This window comes from Camarhynchus parvulus, chromosome 2 (genome assembly GCF_901933205.1).
Source record: "Camarhynchus parvulus chromosome 2, STF_HiC, whole genome shotgun sequence".
In the NCBI taxonomy this organism is placed as follows: Eukaryota; Metazoa; Chordata; class Aves; order Passeriformes; family Thraupidae; genus Camarhynchus; species Camarhynchus parvulus.
Window position 1 is genome coordinate 61,209,279 of NC_044572.1, and position 20,501 is coordinate 61,229,779.

The 20,501-nt window shown below is 39.5% G+C and overlaps 1 protein-coding gene across 3 annotated transcripts in view; it reads right to left on the reverse strand.

Annotated features, from left to right (window-relative positions):
- Positions 1-453: 453 nt before the first annotated feature.
- E2F3 (E2F transcription factor 3) overlaps positions 454-20,501 on the reverse strand; it is a 42,064-nt gene continuing 22,016 nt past the window's right edge. For 2 of the 3 annotated variants that reach the window (XM_030943410.1, XM_030943413.1), the window contains exons 2-7: positions 11,867-11,978; positions 9,235-9,454; positions 8,497-8,655; positions 5,908-6,022; positions 3,468-3,606; positions 454-2,755 (exon numbers count right to left, since the gene is read on the reverse strand). In XM_030943410.1, the coding sequence (XP_030799270.1) occupies positions 2,490-2,755; positions 3,468-3,606; positions 5,908-6,022; positions 8,497-8,655; positions 9,235-9,454; positions 11,867-11,978 (1,011 nt within the window). In that variant the 3' untranslated portion in view covers positions 454-2,489. The remainder of the gene's footprint in view (positions 2,756-3,467; positions 3,607-5,907; positions 6,023-8,496; positions 8,656-9,234; positions 9,455-11,866; positions 11,979-20,501) is intronic. The other variant, XM_030943411.1, reaches the window with a different exon arrangement.

Genomic DNA, 20,501 nt, shown 5'->3' on the forward strand with positions numbered 1-20,501 from the left:
GGTCTGGTGCAAGGGACTGTTGGAAGTGACTCAAGAAAACACTTCTTTTCAAAGCTACTATTAGGAAACTTCTGGAGAACTCTCAGCGGGCAGGTTAAGCAGATCCTCAACAACTCCTTTCATGTTATTTAATCCTACAATGACACCATTTCTATGAAGTTTTCAAGAAGTCTGTTCATAATTCATATGAGAGGAGAGGGAATAAATAAAAACAAATTTGTATAATCCCAACCTCTGGACCACCTGCTGTGTCTCCTAACATGTGTCTTTTATTCTTGTTTCAGTCTGGCTTAAAAAAACCCACTGCACTTGTTAGCATCATAAAAAAAAGAGATTGAAACTATCTGTCAAATGAGTGTTTGCACTAATAACAAAAACAGTAACAGGTTTCAAGAAACAGTATGACAAGCACCAAGAGTAAGAAAAATTTAAATAGCTATATACAAATCTAAAGTCTTTAAAAAATTTCATTTTTATTAATTCATTGCCATACAAAATTTATTCAAATTACATCCATTGAAGTGGTAAGATCACAGCTAGAGAACGTCACCCTTTAGTAAATCTATTTACAAAACTCACCATAAAAGCTTTTTTGTTGGTTTTTTCCTTTTTTTTACAGTATTTTACAGAGGTTTGTTTTGTTTTTTTTTTTTTAAACTAGCATACAATGCAAAGCTAAATTAGATTAGTATTTTGCCCACACACATTGGGACAAGTGTTTAATTTGTACAAAAAAAAAGATGGTCTGCGTTAGTCTTCATTTTCTCTTCCCTCACAAAAGTGCCCCTTTGTCTCGCAAATCTTCATGCTCACACAACTTTTACTTTCCTCTTCCACAAGACAAAAACTTTAAATACTACAATTTCATTTACAGATCCACATCTAAAAAAACTCTTAAAAAATTACAAACCAGCTAGAAAATATTCTGGCAGTGTTTACAAATTAATTCTATTGTACAAAACTGCTAGATAACTAAAGCGTGAGTTGAGAACATATATCAAATTAAATACAACTGCTGAGTGATCTATGCAAACATTTGTACATATAAACACACACTTAACACTGTTTAACAGTTCTTTATGTGTTGCCCTTTACACATTTGTTATATTCCAAAACCCACACAGTCATACAGTTTCCTTATTAGTACTGTGACTTCTTGCCTTTTCGTGTGTGAGCTTTCATAGCAGCAACTCAATGGTACCAGAAAACCTGCATACATAATATTCTACTACAGTACAAATAGTACTAATTTTCTGAGTATGTCAGATAAGCACAACAGTAATGCAAACAAAAAGATCATATGGGCATCATCTAATCAACACTACATTAATTTAGCCCAGAACATGGCAAAATATTTTACACTCAAGAAAAAAAAATTATTTAAGACTTCTTAGAATTCCTCTGACATTCAAAAAATAAATATTGGTACTATACTATACTAGCAAAGATCTTCAAAAAATAAATGCAATTCAGTTGATGTGGTACTTACAGTTATGTACTTTGAAAAAAAATTAGTTCAGTTTTGCTGGCGAAGAGAATTATAAAAAGCTGTAAGCAGAGGAAGCTAACCCACTGAGATAAATATGATATATTGAACAAACAAAGCTTGGCATAAGTGTTTTCCATAGAGGGAAAAACCCACAGTGCATCTCTAGTAGGCACTTAACATGAAGCCCCACTTAGTACCACAAAAATTCTTGTACCAGTTCTAATGCACACTGGGGGCAGTAAAATTGAACTGTGCATCTTCGTTCTAGTTTAAAAAAAACAACCAACAAAAACTACTTTCACACACACACGCGCACACACACAAGCATTTTTTAAAATCTGCGATTACTACGAGAAGTGGCAGAACTTTATACTTTTCAATATCTGCAATATACACTACATTTACAGTGTATTTTCTTTTCATTAAAAGCTTTTAAGGACATAAGTATTTGACCTCATAATGAGACATATACATAGCTCAAAATGAGCATTATGACAGCAATTTAAACATTCCCACAAGTAGCTCAAGAATCCCATTCCACTCTTTTGCATTACTTCATATTTACGTTCACTGCGTGTACAATCCATGTTGTGACACTCCAAAGACATGCATTCTCTGCAGAAGGCACGACCTGAAATACTATTACAAAATTGTGATTTAGGACTAAACCAGTTCATGGAGCCCTTCTCCGTAAGCCCACTTGTCACAGGAAGCAGAGACTGGGGGAGTGTGAAGACAAAACATCCACGGTCACCTGCTTGCACCTGCTGACTCGCAAGGCACTGGAGCTCGGGGGCAGGGAGAAGGCTCTGCTGTAAAAGCCTTCCCTTGTTTCTTATGGTGTTACAGGGAGTATTCAATTAAAATATCAGCACTGTTCAGGAGCCTAGTTTATGTAATAATGCTATTTTATGGTAAGTAGAGGACAACTCTGAATGACGGCGGGCTTTTTGATTCCATGAAAAACATGGTTTAGATACGGACACAGCACTTAAGACAATCAGCTGTATATAAATTCATCCATCAGTGAAGGAAGTTTCTCTAAATCATAAGCATCAAAGAGGTCACTGATGCCTTCTTCATCCCCAAGGCTCAGCAAATAATCTTCCTGAAGCAGAGGAGGCAGCAAATTCACAAATGGTCCTTCAAAGTTTGAGGGAATTTGGTCCTCGGTCTGCTGTAGAAGATTGGCTGGAGAAGCCAGTGGAGAGATTGTTGCCATATTTACTGAGCAGTCACCTTGTCCTGAGTTAGCAGAAGCCACTTCTGTGACAGGAGGGAGAGAAAAACATAGAAGTTGACACATTTAATATCAGTAGAAATATAAGACACAGATCAAACAAAGTAACCACTGCATAAGGGGCCTTTCATAAAGAATCATTTCAGCAATAAAAAAATGGCCTCCATATAATTTCTAGATTGTTTTTGATGTGTTACAAAGGGCTTCTCAAAAACTATCATGTTGCTATCATCTCTGACTTTTCTATTAAAAATTATCTGATAAGAATTAAACATCTGTATGGGGAAATAAATCAACCATAGCGAGATGCCCATTTTTCAATGGAGTTCATAGTCAAAACTGAGAATTTTCTAGGTACCAGATGTCATCAGTGAAGCAATGTAGTTTCACATATACCCATACACAAAGATTTCTGCCACTTGTGTTGAGATGGATCTTTACTGCTACTGTTTTATTTGAAAACTTAAAAGGAACAACATTGTCTCTTTCTTCAGAATTACATACACTTTGGTTACATACGGTATGCAAATAGGAAACTTACTTTAAAAAAATGATGCAAATGAAAACTTAATTCTGACTACATCAACCAGAAATACATAGTGAAAAATCGATACCTTGGCTTTTCACTTCTTAGAAAAATAAAGCCAAAGAAAAAGAGCTGGAAATCCAAAGTTCAAACTGAAACCTTTAATTTGAGCTTGAAGAAAGGCCATTAGTATTGCAAAGAAATAATTTTACCTTTGGAAATGGTTTTGGAAATATTTCCATTGTGGTCCTGACTATAGGTTTTCATTGGACTGAGGGCATCATTTTCCTCCGGGCACAGATAAACTTCAATAGGTCCTTGAGTACTAGATAAATGTATCAATGCACTCTGCTAACAAAACAAATATCAGAATGGTGTTACACCAATGAACACAACAGAATATTGATGATAGTGATGATACTGAGTAAATTCTTACTGGGTTTTGAGTGTTTGAGTACAGTTTTACTAATCAAAAGAACCTGAAAATAACACCAAGCTTTCTTTTTTTTTAAAGATGTGAAAGGTTTGGCTGATGCATCTTGCAGACTAAAACATAAAAACTTTTTCCACTGTAGTGCACAAATCTCAAAATCCCACCATTTTTGTGTGTCATATCATAAGAAGGGAGGCATAAAGGATTAAACTCCAAACATTTTCTTATAACCACAATAGCCTGGAGCATTCTGATGGAATGGAAATGTGGGATGCAAGTCACAAGTTTTATTATTATTCATAACAATAACATTGGATGTATTAGTATAAATGTTTCTGTTTTAAAAAGATGCCAAAACATCCTTCCCACTTTCCCAAGGGCCTTCAGCACCTACTCAACTGAACTCAGATACCTGTATGTAAGTTCACCTATTTATCAGGCAACATTTCCAAATAACAAAAAAAACCAGATGCCATTTTCTTCACCCAAACTACTTATGTAAGTTCTTCTTCCCCCTCAAGGCAGTGATTTTGATGGTGGTTCTGAATAGGAACTGCTAATTTGTTGCAAGAAGTTACGTTTTTCTTAACTTTCACAAACTGATGCAATAAACCAACATGACCCAGGCACAGAAAACCTGCAAAGCTGCTCTTTGTGTTATGATGGAAAATCATAAACTACTCTGGTTATAAATAAACCTGCTGCTGCTGAATTGCATCAATAGTTTTCAAAAAAGCATAAATACAGGCATTAGGTCTTTGCAGACTTTAAAATATTTCCTTCTGTGCCCTTTGACAAAACATTCCTCTTATTATTTGGGTTCTGACAGTTATGTAACATAATAGACAGCATTACAAACACAGAGAACAGCAAATGAATGGGGGTTTGCCAGGGAGGAGAAAACAGTTAAGAGTACTTAGGGCAATGCTGCAGATAAGTAGGAAAAAAGGAGATGTAAAGAGCAGGAGTTGAAGAAGGAAGGTACTATTGAGTGACTGAGGTATGCAAAAAAAAGAACACTGAAATGTAATAGCATGTGACAGAAAGAAATAGGACTGTACTGCCTGGAGCTGAAAATTAAATAAGGTGGGTATAGAGGATAAGGGAGGTCTAAGCACTAATTTTAATGATCGTGTTCATCTCTCTCTGCCTGCATGATTTTGCTGAATCAAAAATCAAAGCAAAATGCCCAGGGGAAAGAAAGAGGAAAGCAAACATCAATAACAGTATATATTTATGAATACTGATAAAAGATATCCTTTTCTCATTGCAGCAAAATGATTTATTCTTCCTGCCAGAACCTGCAACAAGGTTCAAAGGGGAAAATAAGGACAAAGGCAAAGAAAAGAAAAAAAGAAGGATAGAAACCTTCTAAACAAGTGCAGAATAACCTTAGGAAAAAAAAAGTGACAGGGAATCCAGAGTGTGATCCTGCCCACAGGGCAGCAGGTATGGCTGAGCTTACTTGGCCTGGTGTAGGGATGAAAGATTAATGCACAGCTATGAAGAAAACATTAGCAGTGTTTGTGGGGTTAGGTTCATCTCTACTTGCTCCTTGAGTGAAGAAATTAGGTATACTTTTTGAAACTCTAACCAAGCCATTCCTGCCAATTGTTCCCATTTGCCCGACATACTTGGGTCCGTCTTCCCAAGTGAGAATTAAAATAAGTGCCAGTGAAGCAAAGATGATGATGATGAAAGAAGAGAGGGCAAGAATGTGTTCTAGGAGTAAAACACAAATTTCTACAATACCTCTAGTACTTCAGAAAAGAAATTCCTACATGAAAACATGTTTCAGTAAATTAGGATATTAGTTATATGTGTTGTCAAGATGCTTAAGGCATTGAGTTATCCATTAACGTTTTAACTAAAATAAGAAAGCTGAATTTCTTGTGAAAGACTTTACATTGTTACAAACCAAGGAAATTTCAATTGTCAAGAAAGAGTTTCTCTTTACATAAAGCATAGCAAAAGAAAAATATCTGTAAATAGTGTGGATTACTCTGAAGAAATCTAAAAGTGAGTGAAAAGGAACAAATAACAATTGTTCTGTGTGAATTGATGTTTAAAGTTCCCCTTCCTTCTCTACAGAAACATCCCTAAAATGTGTAAGAATATAGGATTATGTACCTGGGCACATATCACAGTAAGTCTCAGGAGACGCTGCATTTGTAGAAAAACTATATATAACCAGGCAGGAAATGCCAGATTCTCCTTACCTCCACTGGGTCAGGCACTTCAAGTCTTGTTTCTGGAGGAGCTTTCACAACTATAACAGTTTGGTCTTTAAGGCCACTAATTTTTCGAATATCTTGGTACGTCACATAAGCTAATGTAATCAGTGTTAAGGAATTTTCCATCCCAGGTTACAATACACTCACACTATTAGAAAAGGAAGAACTCTTTGAATTATTTTTCCATTTTCTCAATTTTCAACAAAGCTCTTAGCCCAAGGTTTTCTGTTCTCTACACTGTGATTGCCACTGTGAAGCCCTGTGAGAACTTCCCTTTGATGTCATAGCTGGGGCCACTGTTCAGTGCACAAAAAGGATTCTCTCTGCTGAGTGCTCCTCTCCTCCTCTATATGGGGGAAACTACAGAAGCACAGGCTCAACAACCTGAAATTACTCACAGACTCCATGAAGCAAAAACTTTTATGCACTTGCTATCAACATGCAGAGAGCTGAAAATCACTGGAAAAGTGTATAGGAAATTTGTAGATGCACGCTATAGAAGTGCATACACAGCATTGAATCATAGAACGGTTTGGGCTGGAAAGGACCTTAAAAGATCATTTGGTTCCAACTCCTCATGGAGTTGAGGAAGTGGACATGGGCATGGGCAGAGACACCTTTCACTAGACCAGGTTGCCCAGACCCCCATCCAACCTGGCCTGGAGCAATTCCAGGGATGGGGCATCCACAGCTACTCTGGGCAACCTGTGCCAATGTCCCACCAACCTCACAGTAAAGAATTTCTGTCTAATATTTCATCCAAACCCACCTTCTTTCAGTTTAAAGCCATTTCACAACAATGTCTTTATTAAAAAATCCATCTCCATATCTCCCACAAGCTCCTTTTAGGCACTGGAAGGTGCTATAGGGTCTCCCTGGAGTCTTCTCTTCTCCAGGCTGACAAAAATCCTAATTTCAGTTTAAATTTGAGGGGCTTTACAAACATAAATATATAACACATAGAACCTATATAAAATATATATAAATATACAAACATTTATGCAACATTCATATATTTATATATTAATTTATAGAATACAAAATTATTTTAAAGCCTGTTTAAGCAGCTACTTTGAACCTTTAGAGTGCAGAATGTCAATTTCTGCATAAGCACAGAATAAATATGAGTATTTTGCTGTTCGATATGTATTTGTCAAAATGATAGTGTTTTGGGGGTTACTACATGGGGAAGCCTCACATACTGATCCATGTAACTGAGATGTTAAAGTGCTTTTGGCTCTGAAAAGAACTGTGAAATGGCCATGGTCACATGCATACAGCTCCAGCTCTTTAGTTTTGTCATCTGTTACCTGGCATAACGTTTATGCCAGGGGAATAAAAAGCCTGACTTATTATATATACTTTTGGGTGGTGTGAGTGTGTGCCGTTACTGAGCAGTACAGCAAGACAGACTGCCCAAGCTCCAATATATACTGCATCTACCTTGGATCAAACAAGTCAAGAGGCAAAGTGACAGGTCATCATCTTTCACCCAAACAGCTTTAATCAAGGCTTTTGCCACTCGTTAAGTAAGGTTTGCAAAGGCAGAGTTCATCCCCACAGGATTCAGTGCTACAAAAATTCAGAACTCTCATGTTCAGCTTTGTCTTACTTATGTCTCTTCATGGATTATGCTCTTAGCTAAAGGCAGTGCTGATCCTACTCCCCATTCCACTTGGTGATCTCTGGTTACATCAAAATGTCTATGAAATCCAGTCAAAAGTCAATGTTCACATAGTTCAAGTTTTTTTTACTGGTACTGCCATAGTTACTTCCTGTCCTTCAGAAGAGAGAATAAATCCACTTTATTAGATGCTATTTGAACACTACTTACTATACATAGTAATAAGTTTTTACACCAGCATTTGATAAAATGCTTTCTTGTGTTGCTAATAGGTGGGAAATCCAAGGAAAATGACAACTGGTTAATTACAAAGAGCATTAACAGCCAAAATAAGTCATATGAACCTTATGCAATTATTACATTAAATAATTCAGCCTAAGGTATTCTGAGAGCTCACAGAAGTTTTATCTATATTTTATTATAGATTCTCTAACCAGAGGAATCTGAAACTTTGTTGCAAGTTTCATACTAAACCAAATCCCAACTTTATTTTCCTCTCTGTGCCTTTAATTTATATTTAAAGTTTGAAGTGAAATAAATAAAAAAAAAGTAATGACTAAACAAGTCTGTTATTTTATCAGACTTTCTCTTCATGCCTTTATAATTTCTAAACACATAAAACTGTGGTTTGCTCTAGGCTTGAAAAAATGCAGGGCTATTGGATATCGTCACTCATTAATCAGTAAAAGTTCTTGGTTCTACTGTATGTGAGCACAAATGTTAACAGTCTCCTTCATGTATCACCTTTTCTGGTTTTCCTTTTCACATTCCAGAAGCATTGCAGGTTCAAGCTGCTTAAGCAGCTTTTATATCAAACCACATTAAAACCTTCTCCACTTCTAGAAGCTTCTGATGCTTTCTTTCAATGACATCACACAGAGGAAGTCTCCTAGTATTACAGGGCACAGCAAGGAGGCTGAGCACCTTTGAGGTTTTGGGAAAAAGGATATCTCTGATTCTCTGAGTCCTCTGTTAGCAGCTTGAGGTCCAGGGTGCAGCTTTGGATTAGCTCATCCAGTTTCTTCTCTTCCTGAGTCAGTTCCGTCACCTCCTTGGTGAGGCCCTGGCGCTGCGCCAGCATCCCACCGTCCTCGGACAGGCTGCAGCCCCTGGAGACACACAGAAGGAAGGAAGAATTCTGTAAAACCTGACCCTACACCATGGTAAAGGGAAGAGACAGAGTTTTACACTGCAGAGGAAGTTCTTTGTCCTTTCTCCCTAAACCCATCCCTAGCAAGTCAACATAAACAACGCTTTCCAGAAAAAGCATCTTTTTATCACAAGAACACATTTTGGAACTGTCACCAAGATGTAAGAGTTTAATATTTCCAACTACTTCCAAAATTTTGTTTCTAACCACAGCTTAACTTTTTTACTTACTTTACTTTTTATTTTTTTACTTTTTATCATAGAAGGCAGTAGGTAGAGACACATACCTAAAACCTACTCCACATGCAGAAATAAATGAATCAATCCATTTTCAAATAAAATGCTGGTTTCTAATTTTCCTGACAAATGCTTTTTATAAACTTTTCTTAACAGAAAAATAGGACTTTATCCTGTTGGAAGGCATTTTGGATAATTGCTTGGAGCAAAGTGTTAGGGCGAAAGGTGGTAGAAGAAAAACACTGTGGCCCTGTGATAGTGAAATCAGCCAGCAGGGATGGAAAAGGATAATGAATACTTACATCCACTGAATGTTGTTTTTGGATTTTTTCTTAATGAGATGGATGCCTTCCAGTACATTGGTGATATCATAAATCCTCCTTTTTTGCACCTTGAGGACCTCTGCTGCTCTGTTCAAATCTAGGACCCCATCAGGAGATTGGCTCAGCAACTGAATGAACTTCTTTGTAAGAAGGCCAAGGGATGTATCATACCGAGTCTTTTCTGAAGGAGATTTTGGAGCTTGGAAGGAAAAAGAAAAAGAAAGTTAAATCAGGTTTTTCCTCACTTTGGTTCCGAAAGCAGCAACCAAAATTGAAATTACATCTATTACAGTTACTTCTTTCATTTTTACTGAAGAAATCTCTCATACCTCACATTAAGACATAACTTACCGCTATGTATTTGTATTTCAAGATGTACTTTTCCAAAAGTCACAGGTACATGAGCAAATATATACGTTTTTTAAAATGCAAATATTTCCAGTAGTCTGATAGATACATATGGAAATATTCTGCCTAGGCTTTTACTATGTGAATTCATAATAGTATTTTTAGTATCTATTTATCCTGGCAGCAACCCCAAAAAATCCCCTGTGACTCTCCCTCATCAGCCTGATAGCCAGCTTTCATCAGGGTTTGATTTTCCCCTCATGCGAGATAAGTGTTTCATATGCAATTAAGCAGGACTTAGGTGTACTTCAGTGGGTGAACACAATGACAGATTCCATCAGTGTCAGACTCCACAGCTTGAGAAAACTCAAGTGAATTAGAGGAGATTGATATAAAATAACAATATATAATCATCACTGCTTCATAACCGAGCAATGCTCAAACTGGGACAGAGTATCCATATCTTCTAAATTAGAAGTCAGCAAATGGCTTGGACCAATTCATGGTTTCCATGCACAAATGCAGCATCTATATACTTCACAGATGGGCTTTCAAGAGTTTAAATACTTGGATCAGAATGATTCCTAATTCTAAATGTTCAAGGCCTCTCTGTCAAGGGAAATGAGCCAGCCGTTATTACAAGTCTGCTGGGCTGGTACATCTCAAACCCTTAATTTGCTTCCAGTACTATGCAGGGCAGAACTTGGGCTGATTTGGTGGTCTTTTTCAGGTTTTCAAGGGTCGTGTCATACATTAAACTGCAGAAGTCAGTCAAAAGTGAAAATCCCACTGAAGAGTGAACCTTTAGATTACCCTGAAATATTTTGAAGAATACAATGCCTTTTCAATGAAAACCAAGATGTTGCATTTTTGCAAAGAGAACCAGCTAGCTGTATTTCTTTGAGTAGATTCAGGGCTTGTCTGCTCTAGGAAATGGAAGAATATTCATAGAAAGGCTTGGGTTGGAAGTGGAACTTAAAGATCATCTAGTTCCACCCTCCCTGCCATGGATAGGGACACCTCCCACTAGACCAGATTGCTCAGAGCCCCATCCAACCTGGCCTTGAAACACTTCCAGGGATAAGGCATCCACAGCTTCTCTGGGCAACCTGTGCCAGTGCCTCACCACCCTGTGAGGAAAGAATTTCTTCCCAACATCTCATCTAAATCTCATTCATGTCACTTACACGACCTTGTGGATTTAAACAAGGGTGGTTGATTTGTCTGGGTTTTGTTTGGGGCTTAGAAAAGGGTAAGAGGCAAGAAGTGACTGGAGTCCCACCAAAAATGGCTTGTGCTCTTCATCCCACACCAAATTCTTTGTTCAGGTTTATCAATACTGCTGCAGCATCCTGTGCACCAAAAAGAACTGAATTTCTACAAGAATCCACTGCATTAAAATAGGCTTCATATAGCTTAATGAAATTTAGTTTAGTTAAATCAACTGTGGTTGTTTAACTCCTATGCTTTAAGTTTCTATCTTCAACTACTTTCACTTTTCCTATCTGCCTCAACAGAAACCAGCAGACTGGTGAGGAAGGACCCTTTGGCATCTCTTGCTCTGACATCACTACCACTGCTGCCCCAGTCCTCTCCTTGCCCCATCTGGCTCACCCTGCCAGCCTAACTCTCCTGCTGAAACCCCAAAACAGGACAGCAGGGCTACAGCCCCCAGCTTCTGTTGCAAGAATCCCACTGCCCAAGGCAATGCAGATGTACAGAAACCAGTAATCAGAGCAACTAGGCAGTGGCAGTATCCAGAGTCCCACTGCAGCGACAGAAGGCAGCTTGGATGCCACAAAGAGCATTTTTCATGCAGTGCTGCTGAAGCACAGCTAGCATTCTTTGCAAATCCCTGCCTAGGGAAAGAAGCCCTGGCAGCCAGCTGCTTTAACTCCAGCAGCCAAGGAGGAGGCAGGCCTGATGAGCCTTGCCTAATAACTGTGCAATCCATCTCATCACACCACCATCATTCCTCAGCATCCACCTCTCCAAGCATCCCAGCATCACATCCTTGGCTGAAGAGGAGGCCCTGGGCAGAGGGAATGCTGGCTGCCCAGCAGGCAGAAGGACACACCTGACAGCCAGGAGCCTCTGCAGCCTCTCAGCAGCTCTGCAGCAACCCCTCCATGCTGCAAACCTGCTGTCCACTGCCCAGCTGAGGGGCTGAGTTTGTTGCATACACATCTAGGTAAGGACACCAATAAACACACCCTAAGCTAGGTAATGCAAACTGATGACAGCATGTTGCCAGTTCTCTTACTTTTTGGACTATCTGGACTTCTTGTTGCAGCTCTTCCTTTCCCCTTTGGAGTCTTTAGTCCTTCTGCAAGATACTGGTGGCCACTTTCTCCTAGCTCCAGCCTTCGTTTTGCCTGTTACAAAAAAAAATTAAATTAATGGATTGTTAAGAAGTGTATTTCACTTTATCAAACACAGCATTGGGACTACAGGAAAGGCAGAGAGTGGTGAACTTTTCACACCAAGGTATCAGTACAGGTTCATAGCCCATATGCATCACAATCCAAATATTTACTGGAATCTTAAGGCAGACTTAAACATATCACTCAAAAGCTAGGTTGATGAGGTTTTTATTTGAAAATTCAGCAATTTTTTTAGATTTGAAAAGCTGAGTGACCATTCCATGGTGTATTTCAGTCCAGTCTGGACTTTTGTGAATAGGTATGAAAGATTTCAGCCCTCACTTGAGTTGAGAACATTTCATTTAAGAAAAACAAAGACAACCCACATGTATGAATCCAAAAAGCTACATTTCCTTTGAAAAACTTGTTATATCCATCTAAGTTTCTGCAAAAATAGCAATAGTGCAAGTTATATTTTTCCCTTCACTATCTGAGAGGATGGCTTTGAGGGGACCAATAATTTCCACTACTGTGAACTTCCTACAAGACACGACACCAAGAGCAGCATTGGACAAGCCTTCTCCCCTGCCTCTTAAAAAACTTGTCCTCATTGAAAGCACAACCACTACATTTATTTCTCATTAACTAGCACATGTGCTGCCTAAATTAAAGTAAGGTGGAACAAAATCAGTATTAGACAAGGCCTGAAAATCAGCTAAATGTTGCATTCAGCTCAAAGGAAATGCATCTTGAATAACAAAAATCATGAATGAAACCATTAAACTTTGCATCACACAGACAAACTGCAATGAAAACCACCACCAATATGAATTCTGTTCCTAGATAGAAACACAATATACTATCTTTGGAAACAATTCTATACCCTTCCCTGCCACTCAGGTTACTGAAATTAAATCTGGGGATACTCGTTATCCTAACAATAGAAAGCACATTACCTGGAAGACACAGGAAAAAGAACTTTTATGTCTAATCAAGTTTAGACAAATAACTGTTTCTGAAGAATGTTGTTTATTCAGTTAGGTAGAATTATTCAGAGTACATTATTTGCTTGTTTTTTAAGATTCACCCCACAGGGCTGGATAATGTCTTGCTCCTCAGTGAACCAAGACAAAACAATACGTTCTGCTGTGGAGTTGTAGACAGGTCTTTCTGTATTGTGGATTTGTCTCTTATGCACTTTACTTTCCATCTGTGACCAACAGAAGGCTCTAAATAAAGTAATTTATATGCATTTATTTATGGATAGCTAAATAGCATCTTTCTGTTGGACTCTGCTTGCAAACCTCAGACTTATTAAAAGGCAAGTTAAAGCACATGAAACTCATACAAGTCCATGGTGTAACAGCACATGAAGAGCACTCAAGCCACTCTTCTCCACATTTTGTATGAAGGGGCATAAAATTCACTGGCAACAGGGCAAAACTGAACTGCATCCTTCTAACCAACTTCCACCACACTCCCAGCAGAGCACTGGTGGCAGCTTCCAATAGCATGAAACACCTCTGCTCTGTTCAGGTCTGTAATCCAAGGACACAGATTTCTAAAAGGTCAAGTGTTAACAAAAGCATCCAGCTAATATGTTTAGCCAACATAATTGGATTAAATTAAGATTACAGCTATTCCACAGAGAGAAATACATTTCACACGTTTTTTATGCAAGTGTTTTTCCACCCTGAGAACTCTAAGAGCAAAGGAAGGAGGGGTGAAAAGGGAACAATTCAGGGCGTGGGAAGACTAGGCCAAAGGGATACAATTAAAGATAAAAAAGAATCTCAAAACCAGGTGTGAGAAGGAGGGGCAACACTTAAAACGTAAAATCCAGAGATTTGCAGTTCTCTCCATCAGAAGAGAAACTTAGGTTTGGATTATACATCAAAACTTTTTGTCTCAACTTGTCTGCAAGACACAAACAAAAGTATTTTGCCTCTGCTTTTGTGGTTAAAGACTTATATAAGTTTTTCCCGTGAACTTCAAATAATCTGAGAGAATGCAGACAGCATCCTTTGGTTGCAGAGCAGCAAAAGCTTGCCTGCATGTGCTGGGGCTGGCACAAACACCACACTTGTCAGGCTCACCAGCACAGTGCACGTACAGACATTGTAGGGCTAGTGAAAAAAATACCACATGACAGAGAGAGTTCTACAAGATAGCTGGTTTTTAGGGTACAAAGCATACAGGAAACCTGAGAGATATATAGAGCAAAATATTTTAGTGGAATCTAAAAGATCCTGATTACTGAGAGGCAATTTTAGAAAACCCTGAGGAATGTTTCATTTCAGGCCAGATGTTACACGTCACTCAGCAAGTCCTCACTTCCCCTTCCTGTTTTACAAACTTCATAACTGATAAGGTGCAGAACTGAAGTGGTGTATTCTCTCAATTTGTTCTGTCATGAATTACAGACTAAAGATTTTCCTAGTGCTGTTTTGTTTGCACTAGAGATCCTTGGTGACTCACAGTTTCTCTCCCATCTCCAAAATTATTCATAGTGCCTTCCGACATCTGGCTTCTCTTCACAAATCTCAAGATCTGTGATCAGCAGAATCAGTGAGCATCTTAAAAAACATCTTGATCTGTGTCACTTATTTTTGCTACAGCACTATATTCACTATTTACACAATTTATACAAATTAGCACTATTTGTCCATATTGCATTACCTGATCAATCATAGCATGCACAACCATCTGACACAGTAAGAAGGACCTGCTAAGAAGTAACAAGCCAAAGGACACCAGCACAAAGCATCCCAAATGACAGGGACAGATAGGAAGCAAAGGGACTAAAACCTTCTCAGTGACATGAAACCTGAGTGCAAGAAATGGGAAGTCAGATTCTTTAGGGAGACAGTGAAAGGAGCACAAAATACATGGAACTATGAGACAGGTAAGCAACAAACTGATACATTCCAGCAAGAGACACAAAAGTAACAGGAAAGCAACCATCCCATTACGCTAAACCAGATACCTACCCAACCCCTCTGTCCAGATGTAAAAATTGTGGCATCAACTGCTTTAACTCAAGTTTCTCTTCCAATACTATGAGCAATCCCTGATATAGATAGAACTATAGACCCACTGTTCAGTGCAGACCACTAAAAACTGATGGCACCTTGAGTCCTATGTAGGTTTGCCCTTTTAGCTTCAATCCCCTTTTTTTTTAAAAAAAAAAGAAACCTAGATATCTACCACAATCCACATCAGAGGCAAACCCACAAGAACGTCTTTCCTAAGAACACTTGTCTCTAGAGGAAAATAGTTTAAAAACTCCCAAGATAAATAAAGTATTTTCAAGTACACAGGACCTGATGCAATTCACTTTACAGTACTCAGTCTCATGGATTAACTTTCAAGAGGAGGTTGGAGGCTGGTTATGCTTATAGAAGAGGAGGAGCACGTGTAGTATTATTTAATTGACAAAAGGGGTGGAAAAGGTGCAAATGGGAAATTATAGCCCGTTCCCTTTAATGGGCTGGTTTGAGTTCATGGCTACCTGGGTCTATCAGGCTGCTGACACCACATCTGCATCCTCCCTCCATCCCTGCTCTCCTGGTGCAGGCAGCACCTGATTGATATGTCCTCATCAGCCCTCCCAGAAAGCTGGTTCAAGAGGTCCCCACCAGCAGTAACTTAGTCCTACTCCAAAACAGAAATGATTTTTCTGCTGGGTGGGTGATGAGCCTGCACTGAGAGCTGCTGAGGAGAAGCAGTGTGACACCCACCCATGACCCTTGGATTCTTTAGGAGCATTCTTGGATTGTCAGACTGACAGCTTCACTGTCATATTACACAGCAATCAACTTCAGTTCTTGGGAAAGAAACTGGCAGCAATTAAAGAAAAAAATTCAGTGTTACCTTGTAACACACAAGTAAGGGCTAAGTAAGCATCAGGTAAGAGCCAGCACAGGGTTTTGTCAAGATAGCAGAGCACAGTGCCCAGGTGGCACAGACATCAGTTTTTGAGGACTGCATCATATCCAACCAAAGCCTTAGTTTCTCTGAGAATTATATTTGTAAGTCTGAGGCAAGAAGCAGTAAAACATTTCTTAATTCTTTCCAGTGATAAAATAGTGGAGAATAACTTTGCCAAAGTACGCACACTAGAATTTGTCCTGCTAGATGTGTGTCTCAGCTTGTTTACTGGATGTAAGCTAACTGCACTGTTTGCAAGAGACAGACCTAAGAAAAATTACATTACCTGTGCTACCTTCTGGAAATCTTTTGTCTGAAATACTGCTGCACCCATTAGACTTCAGCAAGCATACAAAGCTTGCTGGAATGATCTGAGTTGAGCATATTCTACTACCCCAAAACCCTGAATTCAAAGTCATTTGGAAAAGTGCCGTCAGTACATTTTCATTACAAGTGTGAAGCACCAAATTCCACTTCAAACTCCTATCACAGCTCTTGGACTTCCCAGGCTCTGCATATCCCATCTTCATGGAGGTCCTGAGACCTTATCAACATGCCCCGCTCCCCCAGCAGGCACTCAAGGCATATTTGAGGAGCAGCAGTCTGATTTAAATACAAAAGGACAAAAGTTGGTCTCAGAATGAGAACAAAAGTAACCTGGGACAAAGCCTGCTGAGATGGGGACAGAAGATAAAAACTTATTCCAAAAAACAATGGGATGAGGAGCTGAAAAGAAACTCCAGTTTATGGTTGACTGGGGTGGAAAAACAGGAAGACTGGAAACAACCAAGCATGGTAAGGAATAAATTGTTTGTATTAAGTGATAGCGGACAGTGAATTAAGCAGCAAGGCAGAGAAATGTGTCCTAGGCCTCAGCTGTGGGTGTCTCAGAGCTTGGAGTAAGATGGGCAAGTTAAACAAGGGACGATGACTAAGCCTGGTGCAGTCTCTAGAAGATATTACAATTGCTAGGGGCAGATAAAATGGCAGCTTTTCTGTATTTTACCACAAGGCTGATATTACTGGGGAGGGGATGCAAGCCTCTCCAGCGAGCACAGATAAATTTTGACTTCAGCAAGGAAGCCATAGCATAGGTTCTCTACCAATCCCCACACACTTTGCACAGGCTTTCTTCCACATTTTCTAAATTAAGCAGTCACTAAAAAATATAATTTAAAAGCTGAGGTTCTGGAGGCATGAACTCTAGAAAGCTGTTCCAGAGATCAGGAGCTGCAGAGAAGAAAGCAAATATATTACATGAAAGAGTAAATTAAACTGGAGCATGATGAAGAAGGAATACAGGAGAGGAAGCAAAGGGAGAAAGACACCTTGGGGTGAATGCAGAGAAATATTCATACACTAAGGAAACGTCTCCACTGAATGAAGGGATACAGGCTGAGCATTGAGAACACACTCAAATGAACAAACCCAGGTATGTGGTGAGCTGTGAGTGTCTGCCAGAGGGCTGCACCCAGCTGAGGGCATGGCAAACATTCGGGAAGACTGGAAAATAGGGAGAGGCACAGAGAGGAAAGCAGAGGAGCTCTCAGTAAGGAAGGGGCTCAGCTCTGCTGGTCAGCTCACAAGCAAAGAAACACCCAAGGACAGCAAAAAGATGCAAGAGGAGCTCCAGAGTTCCTGGCTTCAAACTCCTACTGACAGCTCATTTCATACCCCTTGCCTCACTTCTCAGCAGAAATAAACTTGCAGTTTAAACTCCTGGAAGGGAGAGGGATTTCCATCTTCCATGAAGAAATATTTACCCCAGTGGTCTACACAGAGATACCAGTAATTTGTACCATACTACCCCTAGTTTCAGTAGTTAACTCTGACAGGGTAAAACATTTAAGAGGTTTCAGGAAAGAATAAAAAAATAAAGAAATAACTGGGAATTAAACTATTTGCACATAAAAGTCAACAAAGTATGTCCTTAAAAGGAAAGTTCTGTAAATCCTCTCAAGTCTTCCTAAAGTATTATTTCCCTATGGAAAGCAGGCAGTCCCATACAGAGGAACAAGACCAGGAATGGCACTTTTAATGAAAACATGACCTCAAAAGTCTGTTTTACTCATAGCCATTCATAAGACTGAAGTAAAAGAACACAAAAAGATATATAACAATAGTGCCTTGAAAACTGAATAGACTGTAAAATCAACACAAAGCAGAAATAAATAATTTCAGGAATCTGAAATAATAGCTCCTTATTCATCAGAATAAGCAGCTTGTATTTAAAGTAAAATTTAAAGAATCTTTTTAAAGCAAATGAAAACAGTTTACAGAAATCATCCCGATCATTCTAATCCAACAAAAAAGCCTGAAATTGTCTTCTTATAAAACAGCAATTGTATATAAAAAAGGACCAAAAAGTACTTTCTATTATAGCAATTTCTGTTTCCTGAGCTATCACCTTTTCCAGCTTATTATGGTTTTGACTGAGGGAAATTCTTCTCTAGATCTTATATTGGAATTATTAATTCAGCTACAGTCAATTTTTTTGTTTTTAATGTAGACGAACATTAAATGAAAATCCCTTTTATATGTCTTAATTTGGTTTGTAATTCAATAAGAAGCACATCACAATCACCAAATAAAGTGACACTCTGATCACATGCAGCCCTCCCCCATTAGGTATTTGACACTGAGGGCTGAAGTCTGATGTTACTCTAATGAGGTTTCTTTCAAGGCCTAATTAAACCATCCTATTTCTATAAATTTCCCATTTTCATGATTGCCGCGGAAGTATCCAAGAGTCAAGGAAGCCATGAACTGTAAGCACTTATAGATGAAACCACACAACTTTTATTTAGCTCCAAAAAGTTAAAATGTGGGTGGCCAACTTTCAGCGGCAAATTCTTGTTTGAAAGTGGGACCCAAGCCAGAGGAACTGAGCGGCAGCTCTCCCTTCTCAGGATGAATGTGCAGGAAGAAGCAATGCAAGTGCCATGAGTGGTTCCCAGTTGTTGCTGCAGAACATCCCACAAAGCCATTTCTAACACCCACAGAAAGGAATATATCAGCTTCCAGGCACGCTCGGCGCTCCCGCGTTAGCGGCGCTGCGCATCAGTGCCACCCCAATGAGGCACTTCACACTCTCATCCCCAGCCTGGCTGAACTGAACATTTTCAACTGTTTTTAAATGAAACACAATGGCCTGAACCAAGTCAAGAAAGTACTGAAATGTAGCAATGAAAAATGGTGGTTTCTCCCTACACCTGCACAGGAAGTCATTTATCCTGAAGCAGGATTATAATCTTAATGTACTAATTATCTTTGATTTTCATCCTGATATCTCATGTGACCTGGCCTGCCCTCTGATCAGATTATCTCATAGTCACCAACGCTAACATAATTCTGACACCAAGGTAAGTGGCCAGCCCTGTTTGACATCCCTCCATTTTAGGCTCATAGGTCTACTGGAATGCCATGGGATCAGCCCCACACCCCACCAGGCTTGCACACAGTATAGCACCCAGTGGCAAAATGTGCAGCTTATCTTGTTTTCCTACTCTGCTGCAGTACTTCATATTTTCTTTGCACTAAAAGAGGAAGGACAGTACAATGGTTGTGCAAGACATAAACCAAAGCACAAGCCACATTTCTGGCCTCAAACCAAGAGAATTACACCTATGCTGAATAGGAAATGAATCATCTGAGATCTTTCTTATTGCAATTTTTCCACCAAATACGAAACAATTACTTCTTACTGGAAGCAATGGCTTTGCACTGTACTAAGGTTGAAAGCTCCAGTTACCACTTCTTGTTGAAATATGAAAAGTTGTTTTCAGGAAACTGCACCCAGTTTTCATCTCAACTGCTGAACTGCCCAAGGTGAGGAGTGCTTGTGTCTCTGGGCAGTCCTGAAACACCTCCATGCAAGCCCCTGATCCCAACAGCTGCCAGGGGCTGAGCTGCACCTGCCTGGTTAAGGTGGAAGCTGTGGAGACAAAACCTCCAGAAAATGTAATGACAAACACCCAATGCTCGCACGCAGGACCGCGGCCAGACTAACCAGCATCTGGGGTGTGGAATCCTGACCACAGATTTTTGGGGGTGTGTCTGGATGCAGCAGGATCATTTCCCTCCCATTCCCTGGGAAGCATGGCCTGGGACGGGGTGGTAAGGCTGGACCTGCCACTAGCAGACTCTAGTGCCATCCTACAAACTGGTGTCAAAGCTCCCATCCCATTTGCCCACCCCATTCCCAAAGATGCCACCTCAGCAAGGCTGCTGCCTCCAGAGCAGAGCTTGGGGATTTTCAGTTGTGGCTCACATCAGTGATTTTTCACCACGCACATCCTTAGAAGAAAACAAGATTGTCACAGAACAGGCCTAGTGCTGAACTTGCAAACTCATGGCAAGCAGCTGGGGGGGTTGGGGGGAAACATGATGGGACGCAAACACAAAGGCGACAGGATGTGACAACAGACCAGCCGTGTAAGAGACTCCTTGGTGTAATTTCTTTGTATTGCATTTATTGTAACAGTTCCACTAACACAAGTCCACTTTTTATGCTACCCATTGAGATGAAAGTAAGCCAAATAAGGAAGTGATAGTTCAATTCACATGGTGTATGATAGAGCACAACATCTCAGTGTGGCTTCAGAG